This window comes from Mizuhopecten yessoensis, unplaced genomic scaffold, assembly GCF_002113885.1.
Source record: "Mizuhopecten yessoensis strain PY_sf001 unplaced genomic scaffold, ASM211388v2 scaffold6625, whole genome shotgun sequence".
NCBI classification, from domain to species: Eukaryota; Metazoa; Mollusca; class Bivalvia; order Pectinida; family Pectinidae; genus Mizuhopecten; species Mizuhopecten yessoensis.
In genome coordinates, this window is record NW_018406643.1 from 529257 (window position 1) to 542363 (window position 13107).

Here is a 13107-nt window from a genome sequence, read left to right on the forward strand (position 1 = left end):
ATTAAGGTTTTGATTAAAAGAATATGATGTGATTTGTCATCTGTGGTTTGTTTATAATTTTGAAATCTGCACCTACCATGCAAGATCTGCATCAATAATAAATGAAAATTAAAACATGTATTATTCAGCTTAGATTTTGTTTATAATATTTAGGTTGTAGGGAATCAGTGTTTTTAAAATACTTCAGGTTCTACCTTTTCTCATCTGAAACTGTGATTGTATCCAGGGAAATAGAAATCCTTTATATCAGTTGTTTAGAAAATAAAATTTTCACCATTAACCAAGAATTAACTTTTGAAAACTGTAGGGATGTGTGGTCTGTGTTTGGAAGACAGCTTTGTGACATTACAATTGAAACGATGTCATAAAATGAATATTGACCAAGCAAAGATATTACAAATTATTGACCTCCGCGTGATTTATGATCCAACCAATGGGAAAGTAGGAAAAATGCATGTCATCTAATATCAGTAAATATATCTGACCTATATCTCAACCGTTGATCCTGACAGACTGATCCGATACAGTCTTGTCCAATAAAATATACCATTGTATTATATAAACACTATCTGATGTTATATCAGTAAATAAAGTTCCTTTGTGTTATGAAGGTTGCCATATAATTCTCTCATTAAGTGGATCTAATCATCAGGGATTACTTATACTCATACCCATTGAGACCTCAGCATGGCCATGAGATGCTATCTTTTATTTGTTTCCTAATCCTTTTTAACCATCAAACAAAGCATTTTGATAACCTTGATTGATAATTTAATTGTTAATCTGACACGGTGTGTTTAAGTGTGACTGACCTGATAAAAAAATCTTAAATGTTTACATAATTTGTTTTTATATTATAGTCTTGTATTCTCGCAAACTGGTTACAGTGTAGAGAATTTACATATACCTATATATAGAACAATTTACATATAAATCATGGTGTTAATGGCCAGTGTTAATTCGCTCAATTACGTGCTTAAGGAATTTTATAAGTGAAATTAATTCTTCATTATTGACATAATTAAATAATGTATTGAACTTGAAAGTACTAGGACTTTCAAAATAGTATCTCGACATGAACTTTCTTTTGTTTTGCAGTATCTGGTGATCATTACAATTAAACAAATAATGATATTCGTTTCCAATTTCATTCAAGTTGCAAAAAATACATTTTCTATCTTCTCTTGGAATGTTATTCCATCTACCACATTCAAACGGAAATTTAGCATTACAAATTCTAAATTTACATTAAGCAATTGCTAGTCTAAGGAAATGCAGATCATATACCTTTCTCAATCTTATTTATCAGGTTTCATCTTTCAATAAACAATGTAGATTTTGTTGTTGACTGTTTATAAGTTCACTTAGAACATACCTTGTGATATTATTATGGGATTGAAAAGTGAATGACTTTATTTTTTACAATGGGACATAGAAATGATAGGAAATTGTATTATCTTTGACAAGGAAATTGAAGTGATTGAAAAAAGTGAATTTTTAACTCGTGTCTTTTGCAAAAGGAACAAAATTGAAATATGCTGTACCAAAGAAATTTTGTCATGGCCTCGGAAATTATGGAATTTCTTTTTTCAATCACATTTAATCTGTTGTTTCACAACAATTACGGTACATGTAATGGTTAGTTTGTTTATTTATGTAGTTGTTGTTCATTTGAAAAACTCAAAAGTATTATGGGGGAAAAGTCTAGTAAATACCTGGTAGTCACTTTCTTAATGGAGGTATCAATGCTATGAAAAAGAAATTATGCAGTTTTATTGGGTATATGTTTAGTTTGTGGAAAAAAAATCAGAAATTATATTTTTATTGTGGACATTTTCTCACCTCAATTTCTCGGGATCATGCAAATTTGGCAAAATATAATTTTAACTAAATACATGTACTCATATCAATCCACTTAAAATACAAACTACTTTCCAAATCTTTTGAAAACACACTTAAAATTTAGGTGAAAACAATGCTGAAAGGATGTACATGTACATAATATGTACCAGGTACTAATGGATGTGATCTGACACAAATATTGAAATGAAATAATTAAGAAGAAGTATCTGTAATTTCATCTGTGCTAACTTGACAACGTTATGCAAAACCATATATATCACAATTTTTTTTAAGAAACCAAAGATCTTTTTCCAGAAATGGTCCATTATGTAAATCAAATTTATATAAAAAAAAAAAAATGATAACAAAATATGGACATCTCATCTAATTTGATGAAACATGCAACAATTTTTTAAAGATTCAGAAGATAAAACATGACAAGGGGCTGATTCCTAACCTCAATAGGTGGATATTTCATGAGGAGGTAAGACCAACTATCATCCCACTAACGATGATCTCCATGGTAACACAACCCTCATATGGCGGCCATCTTAGTTAACCCTTCATGCCATGGGTACAGTTTCATATAGATTTATCCTTTAGAATTGCTGAGTTTTTATTTATTTTTAAATTAGAAAACAAACGCTTTTAAATAATTTTAACAAATTAAGACAGAGTTATCTACCAAATATAAAGTATTGATAGACTAGCAATGCATTTAAAAAAAATATCAGATACAGCACCTAAAAATAAAACGCTATGAATGTATTGCCCTTTTGATAAAAGAGTTATAAAAGGACTATTATTATAATTTTAATGAACAAGATGCATGAAATTTAAAACCTGAATGTTCTGGTCTTGAATCAAAACTTGATAAGTTTCACCTAGAGAAATTTAAGTGTTAATGAAGTTTGAACAAATTATACTTGTATCAGAATTTAAATTTTATGGAATTTGCGTAGTAGCACAGAAATCATTCTAAATCCTTGACAAACCATCAATAGTTGCAAAAATCAACCTCTTTATCATTTCCTTTCTTGATAAATTTTGTTGTAGATCAGGTAACATTTAATCAATGTTCCATACATTACATTTTTGCCCTACCAATTTTTATTTTTTTTTGCCTTTAAAAAAAATCCCACAATTCAACACAATATATGTTCTTAAAGTTAGCAATAACCATAAATCTCATATTTTTTGCATGGCATGTTGAATTCACCCTTTTATTCAAGTGGTATACAAAATTTGGGCAAGAATTTCTACTTTTACATTAGATTTGCTGTTTATATTCCATTCCTCGGCTACCAATATGCTATTTTTACCTGGATGTGAAGCCCTCCACACCACTAGTAGATATAGGAGTCTTATATATTAGTGAGCCACGAAATACAATGCCTATAGTAATACACTGTAAATATATCATCACTTCTGATTGTCTGTCAAATGTTAATTCCCTTTAGTTTCTTGTTGACAATCTGTAGAGGAGTCATAAACAAATATTGGATTTTTTTATTTTTTTTTTATTATTTTTATTTTAAGCTTCCCAGAAGAATTACCTAAAATTAATTCTATTTTTTTTTTTTTTACATCTTTATAGAATCTAATTGATAAAAAACTAAAATAGTCTCTTGAATATATGATTCAAAGTCATGGGTCTCATGTTTTAGTTAAGGTAATTAGTCACTTTAGTATCGACAGCAATACACCAGAATAGGCAATGGCCACTATACATATAGAGAGGATGCTTCCTTAAGGATCCTGGTAACACTGCAAAATAAACTGTAATAAAGTATTGGAAACTATTTTTCAGGTATTAGTAGAGCTTTGATAAATGATTTCTGAAGAGAAAAACATACCTTCTGGGACCTTTTTGAAAAAGACACTTAAGATGAGGTGGTCGGGTGGCGCAGTGGATAGCGCTCTTGTCTGTCACCAAGACGACCGGGGTTCGATTCCCCGACCTGACGTGAAAAGGTATGGGGTCAACTGCCCGACCACGTGGGTTTTCTCTGGGTACTCCGGTTTCCTCCCACATTAAGACCCCCGCACGGGTCAATGGAAGTGTACAGGTCCGATTGATTGATTGATTGATTGATTGATTGGTTTTATGCCCGTTTCACTACTGAGTAGTTCAGTTATCAAGCAGACGAAGAAAAGATGGGAAAATGAGTAGAAGGGGTTAAGTATGGAGGGAGGAAATAAAAAAGGGAGACATGTACGGGCCCAGCTGTGCTACAGTTAAACATGTATATAAACTGAAGCTAAGGGGAGGTTACTGTATATATAGGAAATACCGCATTGCAGTGGAACTGGGATCCTTAAGATGCAACAAAAGTTCAAGCACATGTGAAATATGAAAGTACAAATATGTCTGTGACCTTTCCAGTGTCAAGAATGATCACCGATATATATATATATATCGGTTGATTCCTGGGGAGGTTAACAAAAATATGACATACATTATTGTTAGTGCACCAAGGAGGCATGAATGACTTTTAAAAATCGATAATTCATATAATAAATCTTAAATATATCAGTTAATGAGCTCCAAAGTCTTTTGGGACAAATATTACTTAAGACTGTATCCTAGTTTTAGGGACATCTACTGCATATTCAGAAGAGTTCCATTTAAAAAATAACCTGTTTATTATCTTTTCCTGAAGATGATTAAGATTGGGTAAATGAATTTGACACAACAGTTTAAAGCTTAAACAAAATGCATAAAAACATTGACAACGATTCGGTAGTTTTTGCTATTTTTCCTAACGTTTAAAAGAAATAAAGGGAGACAACTATAATAGAAATTTAATGTATCAGGGTGTTACTGCAAAAGGTTGTACATGTTTATCTATTTTTTTTCATTTTTGAATCCAAAACAGTATTATTTTTTTCAAAATTTTCATCTGTCATCATTTCATTTGCCTTGTAAACCCCACCTACCTGTTTTGGGTATTCGCTTTAGACATATTTTATTGCTTTGCAGTTCAATGTAGTATATATCACCCTATTGTGTTGACTTAGCAAATACAAAAATAAACTTGAAAATCATTTTATATCATTTTTTATTATTATTGTGCTACTCAGTTTCTGTGTAAATGAAAAAAGATGCTCAGAGAAAATGTACAGTAAAAATATTCTGTAAAACTATTGATCTATTATGCAGAAATGTATTAACATAAGAAAAAATATTGAATACACATGTAGCTTATTCTTGAGGAAACTAACACAGTGTGAATGTAAAGAGATTCATTTAATGATATCTATTGCTGGTTTAAAAACTTGAATTTAGAACAATAACAAAAAAAATGTGAGAATGCATATTGAAATGTATATGGCATACACTCTTGCGGTTACTAGTGCGGATTCGGAATGGGTTGTGAACACTATTTGGAGTGTCTAGCCAGGGTGAGTGTTTCTCCCACGATTCAACATAAAGCACAGGGGCTTCGGAATCAGTCTGGATACAGTGACAGAGAATTTTGTCCCCAATAGAAATACAGCTGATATTGACAGCTTTAGGGAAGAATTTGAGGATGAAGGGAAGTAAGGGGTGTGAGAACACTTCCGTTAGTACCTGGTACATATTATGTACATCCTTTCAGCTTTGTTGTCATCTAAAATCAGGAGACACATCATCCTCTCGTCCTTGCTACTCAATCTAAACATGAGGAAACTGAGATCCCAACACAAAGAGAGCGAGAATAAATGGCGGTCCCTTGTTCTCAAGTCCTTGTTCCTTTGCCATCGTCTTCTCAGTCCCTTGTTCTCAAGTCCTTGTTCCTTTGCCATCGTCTTCTCAGTCCCTTGTTCTCAAGTTCTTGTTCCTTTGCCATCCCCTTCTTATTCTATCGCCAATGTGTTCTTGCTCCCTTCCCTTGCCCTTGCCTTTCTTGCCACTTGTTCACAAGTTCTTGTACATTTGCCATTGTTTTCTCAGTCCCTTGTCCTCATGCTCTTTCTCCTTTGCCATATACATCACCATATCCTGTCTCCTCATGCACACATACACACATACTTTACACACATGGAGGCACATCCTTAAATGACCTTAGCTGTTAATAGGACATTAAAAAATAAATAAACCAAACTAAAGCCAATTCTTTGCCATTGTCTTCTCAGTCCCTTGTTCTCAAGTTCCTGCTCTCTTGCCATCATCTTCTGATACTTCTTCGCCATTACGTTATTTTTTGTTCTGTTGCTTTTCTGCCCCTTGTTATCACTTTATTTCTTCATCTCTGCTGTTTTCTAGCTCCCTTCCCAATGTCTTCTTGCTGGACCCTCAATGTCATGTTATCGTTTCATCAACGCCATATTCTCACTCTTTAGATGCCGTGTTCTAGCCCCTTGCCATCATGTTTGTTCCTTCCTTCACCACTGTTTGGGTTTTACTTTGCCACCATGTTATTGCTCAGTTGCTGTTCTCGCTGTCTCATTTGAAGGTCAAGCAAGAAAAAGTAATATTGGCCTTGACTGTTCACCATGCTTGTATTGGTGAAGGAGTAAGCAAATAAAATTACCTGTATACACCCAAGGGAACTGGCAAGACTTCTTGGATATCTGGCATTCCAACTTCTTGGATATATTTATAATTGCATCTCTTATGACTGTTTCCTGACTGATTCTTGAATCGCTGTGACAAGGCTGATTCTCAAGTCCCTGTATTTATTCATTGTAATTTTGTGTTTTTGATGTAAATAAAAGGAATAATGAATTGGCATTCCTAACAGATGCTGACGGTCCTTGGACATGTAACCTGCCTGCTGCTTCATCAACTTCACATCTTTTGCCTGTAGCATGATTGAAGACATAACTTTGTGAATGAATGTTGAAATGGGAGATTACATATGTAGCCTCATCCCCATTTTTTCGTTTTTCTTTTTTCTTTTTACCATGACAAATTCAAGGGGATATGTTTCTAGAATTATAGATAAATTTGTGTCAGTTTTGCTGAAAAATTACACCATTTAATGGAACAAAAAATAAAATGGATTTTACACCCCTGAATTTACCAAATAGACTGGCCTATCCTTTGTTGTGGACAGGTCCACTGTGGTTTGTAGAGGGAGTCTTGTACTTCCTCCACCAGATGTTATGTTTTGTTTTGTATTTAGTGATGACTGTTCTGAGTGATGAATTTGTTTGAATTTTATTTTTCTGTGAATTAATTTCTTGTGAGATTGCTTTAACAGTTGGAAAAATGTGTTGCGGCTTGTTCTTATGATAATTTAAAAGTGACTGGCGCTGTGTGAAAGAAACTAATACATTAGTTTTATTTAAAACTAAAAAAATTGATCAAAATATATCTAGAATATCAATATTAATTCTAATAGAGATACAAAGTGTTGACTTTATTTTTGAAACATTTACAGATGACATTTTCTCATCAGCATAATGTATGAAGTCATCTTTTAAAATATCTTAATTTGATTAAGAAACTGATTTCATGTCCCCACAACATACTGGAAGGAGCATGAGATGTTTGCCTTTCTTTTTCCGTAGGTCTGTCTGACCTTACAAAATCTTGGTTACACTTTGCATTTAGATGTAATTATACTAATGCTCTGTCGGCATCAAATGTCACATGTGCATATATCTTGGGGAGTGATATACCAATATGTCTAATGTAGGTCACTGTGATCTATATTTTGTGCTTCACTGAGTTAACTCATTCACCCCTGAAGACACATTTGAACTCTTCCAATGCAAAGGTTGGAAGAGTTCATTATGCAACTTCAGGGGTGAATGAGTTAAGTTAGGCATTTGTTCTGTTTCCATTAAGAGCAGGAGCAGGTACATACATAATTAGATTACAAATGTTTTTCTAATTTTAGACAAAGTCATTTTTAACAGCTTGTCATTTTAACGATTGTAAACTGATATGTGAGCCTGCAATCAAATCCCGCTCAAAAAAATCTATAACAAGTACATTATTTTTGTAAATTTGATGTGACATTGTTATATGGAGCTGTCACTTTTTTATTCAAATAATTGTTTTTCATCGAAATATTTTGTGAAAACGTGGAAATTAAATAATTTGTAAATTTGTTAGAAGTTAATTTAAAAGAATTTTGATTGTGACTTCATCAGGGCTGAAGAGAGTTTGATAAATTTTGTATGAATTAATGTACCGGTATACATGATATCAGTGCTGTGATATTATCTATTATACCAACTGCAGTTGGTGTGGACCTATGCCATGCCCCTGTGATTATTACTATAATAAATGGAAATCCAAATACATTATAAGTGGATGATTACAAATTGAAGCAAATAAAAACTTGTATGTGAAATTTTCACAGGCCAGCAGATTTCATGGATGAAAGCTTCTAAATAATATTATAGAGAAAATTCAGACTTCATGGAATTACATACTTCTTTTTATTAAATTTGGAGTTAAATTTCAATTTGCATCTGTTACTTGAGGTATATATTGAACAGTTACTGTATGTTTGTGATTATTTTTGTAAACCCAAAAAGATTGTTCCAAAGTTTTGGAATTTGAACAATGGAAAATTAACTTATATGAACATTGGGCAATGCCTAAATACAGGTCAAGGTAATATGGGTTTGTTCGTCTTATTTACATATTCTTTATAAATATTGTATAAGTATTATTATAAAATGACCAGGAAATGAGGGTTTATGTTTGTGTATTTGCAGGTGAAGAGAATAGCCTTCATGTGTAAATGCCACGATCATGTCAAGAAACTCGGCGAGGGAAAGTATCTCATCTTCGGCAAGGTGGTTCAGATTCGGGTAAGTCTTTTTTTAAAGTTAATTTCTATAATTTCCTGTAGCTATATATGATTCCCTGTTTATTCGCTTAAAAGTTGTGGTACATTTAAAATAAAACCATGTCAGCCTGGCTGCATTTTTTTGAAAATCAGAGAATGTCGCCTGAAACACATTAACTGGCTAGAATCTATCCCACTTAAAGTACCAGGTATGGTTTCGTGATTTTTGAAATTGTTAACAAGTTGCTCACAATCTCTTTCAAAATTCTTGACATCAGTTTTCTCTAATTACAAGTAAATCAAGGAGGGAGGTGATGGGATAAAAAAAATGAATATAATACACTAAGCTAGATTTTATTACCACTTTTAACACAAGTCCATGCATTGTTTCCCCAATATGATAATACCATATGTATGCATCAATAAATTATATAAGCCCACTCATATCTATTACATTTCATTAGAAATGCTAACAAATAGTATTTCATTGTCCTGTAGTAAGCCCATCCCCTACTTTGAGTCAGGGCTTAACGTTTTGGACCCTTTGAGCTTATTGCAGGATAAATAGGTAACATTTATTGATGTCATGTGCTTGTGTCCAGTTAAGATCAGATTTGGTTGTGTTTTCCTGAGGAGTGGAACAAGGTGATGCACAAATTGTGATAATCTGTAGGATATTTTGTTCACAATTCCAAAAAGGTTGAATGACCATATTTTAGTTGGATAGACTTCATAGATACAGGGATGTGACTCTTCCTCTTTTCGGAGGATTTCTTCCCCCCCCCCCCAATATGATTTTGAAAGTTCTCGATTTGTTCTTGAATATTAATAAAAAAAAAAGGTTCTAATGGGGTGAGGTGTGTCCCTTTTCTCTTTGGTTTCCTCCTTATTTCCAGTCCCCAATCATATTTGAATTCCTGTAAATACATGTACATGTAGTAGGAAAAAACCCACCAGTTACTGCTATTAGTTGTGGCTAATGGGGTCGGACTATGTATGATAATGAATAGTCCATACTAACAGTAGAATTCTTACCTACAGCACACGCGTGTCAAAAGTTCGAACCTGTTGAATACACTAAGTCAAAAATCTTGTAAGTCGAGACGGCCTTAATGGACGCTTTTGTTCGCAGCATACCACCATGTCATCTGAGCGAGCACGATTTGATACAATCACCGACACGTCACACCAGCTTGTATAATATCTCAACATCGTAGATAAAACCCTCAATCAAAATCACAAATTTTTCAATTAGTTTGATGGGGCATTTCATTTGATCTATCAATATCAACAAAAAATGGTAATATCAAAAGATAAATGTTTGTGTATTTTCTGATATAGGATGATAAGAATGATAATGTTTATTTACCAATAGTTTTGAACAATTCACAGGTGATTTCAAATATGTAAAATTTCTGCTTAATCATTTTCAAAATTTGATAGTGGTAATATATGATCTCCGTATTTTGTTACTTTGAAATGATTCTTGTAATTGTCTATAATGACAGGAAAAGGAATAATGATTTCTTACGTTATTCAAATGGGATCAGTATTTTTGTGGATGTCATTAAGATGTCATATCATTTAGTATGTGTTCTACATTACCTAATTTGATTTAAACGCATATCAAATATAAAAAAAAAAAATGTAGATGGTTATACAATGCACTTCTATCAAGTTTACTTTGTGTGTGATCATAATTATAAGTCAGGACAATTCAGAAAACACATTGCATCGCATGGTCATATAAACTAATGTGGGTTTTCTGTGGAATGAAGGATTTTCTTCTTTGTCAACATTTGTCATCTTTGGGACACAAAACGGACCTCCTGGCTTTATTGTGACACTTTGTATTACATTTTTTCTGACGTCTGTTTCTCATCCAGAAGAAAATTTGTGTTTCTCTTCCAGAAGAAAATTTTGTAGAAGTACATTCACTGATCTCTAACTCAGATGACATTTTCAAATTTTGGCCAAAATTAATCTTTATTCATTTACCAGTGTAATATAGATCTGGATTATCTACAGCAGTTTTCTAGAAAACTTGGTAATATCATCTTTAATCAACATGTATAACAAATTAGACTTCAGAAAATAGATTTAATCACAACAGGCGAAGGAGCAATAGGAAGTTCTTGTAGGTTATTTGCAGTGTCGACCAGTTTCACAGGACATCAATAAAAAGGTTGTCTAGCGGGACATAATAACAGTGAAGAGAATTCAAACTCTTTACATACTGAATTGTCCATTGGTAGTTTATGGTACAGAGTTTCATCCAGCTGGTAGATATACTGGTCTTATAATAACAGATTTTAATATTCATTGTAAAGCTAGGTTAAAGTCATCTTGATTGATGGTAATAACCTACTATAAACTGAACACTATATAGAGAGATATTTAAATTTTCTGGGTCCATTAGAAATTATACTTGATTTCAACGTTAATTAACTTGCATAAAAGTACTATTTAATTATTGAATCTTTTAAAACTGAATTTGCATGGTTATGAATATGTTGACCTTTGTAATTGATCAATTTTGAATTCAACCTTTAAACTCTTCATTAATCTTTGGACCATTGTTGCTTAATTCCTGAAAAAACCGGGTTGTGCATTATTCTTGACCCTTGTGAGGATTTTAAGCTTTAAATTATTCCACTTTGATCTGTTCTCTCACCAGTTTCACGTATTAAAATTAATTTTTCGGTATTGACCTTTGACCTCTGTTGCAGTTCCTGCAGAACCGTCACCTGATGGTACGAGTAGGTGGAGGCTGGGATACACTGGAACATTACCTCATACATCACAACCCGGTTCAGGTGTTCGAGCACCGCCGACCAAACACTGCAAACGGCTCCCATGATTCCACCAGCAAATACCTGTGCTTCAAGTCAAAATACAAGTCAGAATGATAATATGAAAAGGGAGATAAGTGACTCCGCTCTAAATGCAACAGATTGGCATAATTCTGATGTTCATCTTGTTGTAGAACTCTCATTGTAGAGATCGAGTCGGTAGTGTTTCCTCTCACACTAAATCATTTGTGTGAGATTAAAAAGTGGCCAAAAGTAATCCTAAGCAATCCCAGATTCTTTACAGCTGCCTGGTCCATTGTGGTATACTGGTTATCCCAGCAGGCCATGTACAAAACCATGGTACAAAATGTACAAGCTTTTACATTGCAGTTGTGCATCTGAAGTATATTGGGATGAGGGCCAGGGAGAGGAGTCCCAAAAACCTCATACAGTCCACTGGAAGGATGTTTCTGAAATCTTATTCTGTTTCAATAGTGATGCTGAGGAACATGAACAGAAACTTTAAAGTTGTTGAGCTTCATTGTGTACTGTATATGGGTCAGGGTAAAAATCTCATGTATACTCAGAATGAGGCTAGTGAGGGAGTCCAATGTGGCTTACACTTTCTGGAAATTGATTCAAACATGATACTGTCTCCTGTAACTTAAAATGATGCTTACCTTATTCTTCCAGTTGTGATCAAAAACTGAAAAATATTTATCTATGGACATTGAAAATGATGTCTAGTTTCTGTGGGTAATGAATGTACGACCAGTATGACTTTATCTACTACTTATTCTTTTGGTTGAAAGAGAGACTCACTTTCTCATACTAATGAAAGTGAGGCTTACGTTGTGATTGAAAGTGAGGCTTACTTTCTCATGCGATTGAAAGTGGGGCTAACTTTGTGATTGAAAGTGAGGCTTACCTTTTTCTTAATGGTGAATGAAAGAGATGTTAATTTTCTCTTACATTTGAGGTTGAAGCAGAGGTTCTCTAAAGAGTGAAGACCTGTATTTGTTAGTTGTTACAGAAGACTGTTTAGATATATATAAATATATTGGTGCTCCTTCTTGCTATTTTTCCTAATCAACTGTCTCATTGAAATTCCTTGGATTCTAATATTGTGGTTAATTTTGTAACAATGTCTGTGATTGGCTATTTTCTGTGATATATTGTAACCAGTCAGATCTAGTACTGTTTACCTTGTTAATCCTATTGTCAGAGTTTGGTGAACGAATTAAATATTCCACAGACATTGTCTACAACAAGGAGACACCCTGTCTCTGTTTTTTAAGCTCACCATCCCTTTGGGCAAGTGAGATTATGCCATGGCGCAGCGTCCATTGTCCTTCCGCCGTCTGTCCATCCATTCATTAAAACAAGATGGCCACCAGGCCGCCATCTTAGATTTTGGCAATTGAAGTTTGTTCTTGCTTTATCTCCAGAAATACTGGATGAATCTTTCTGAAATTTCATATGTACATACAGTACCTACCACGGAGTGCTATATCTTTACCTCTTATCAAGTACTTTAAACATATCCAGGTGAGCAATACAGGCCCTCTGGGCCTCTTGTTTGTTACATGTTTTGTGATTCCTCACTTATACACTGGTATTTTTTCTTTTACATAGTGAAGTTCTTGTGAATTTGTTCATGTATAAGAACAATACAAAATATGTATTCATTAAAAATAAGGGTTTTACAAAGTAATTAAACCAATTTTTAGGGCTTTCAT

At 33.4% G+C, this 13107-nt stretch overlaps 1 protein-coding gene across 5 annotated transcripts in view; it reads left to right on the top strand.

Annotated features, from left to right (window-relative positions):
* The window catches only part of LOC110452357 (growth arrest-specific protein 2-like), a 38487-nt gene extending 25676 nt beyond the window's left edge, over positions 1-12811 (top strand). For 3 of the 5 annotated variants that reach the window (XM_021500830.1, XM_021500832.1, XM_021500829.1), the window contains 4 exons: positions 2261-2326; positions 5200-5247; positions 8503-8598; positions 11306-12811. In XM_021500830.1, coding sequence (XP_021356505.1) covers positions 2261-2326; positions 5200-5247; positions 8503-8598; positions 11306-11485 — 390 coding nt within the window. In that variant the 3' untranslated portion in view covers positions 11486-12811. The remainder of the gene's footprint in view (positions 1-2260; positions 2327-5199; positions 5248-8502; positions 8599-11305) is intronic. The other 2 variants (XM_021500833.1, XM_021500834.1) reach the window with 1 other exon arrangement.
* Positions 12812-13107: the final 296 nt, after the last annotated feature.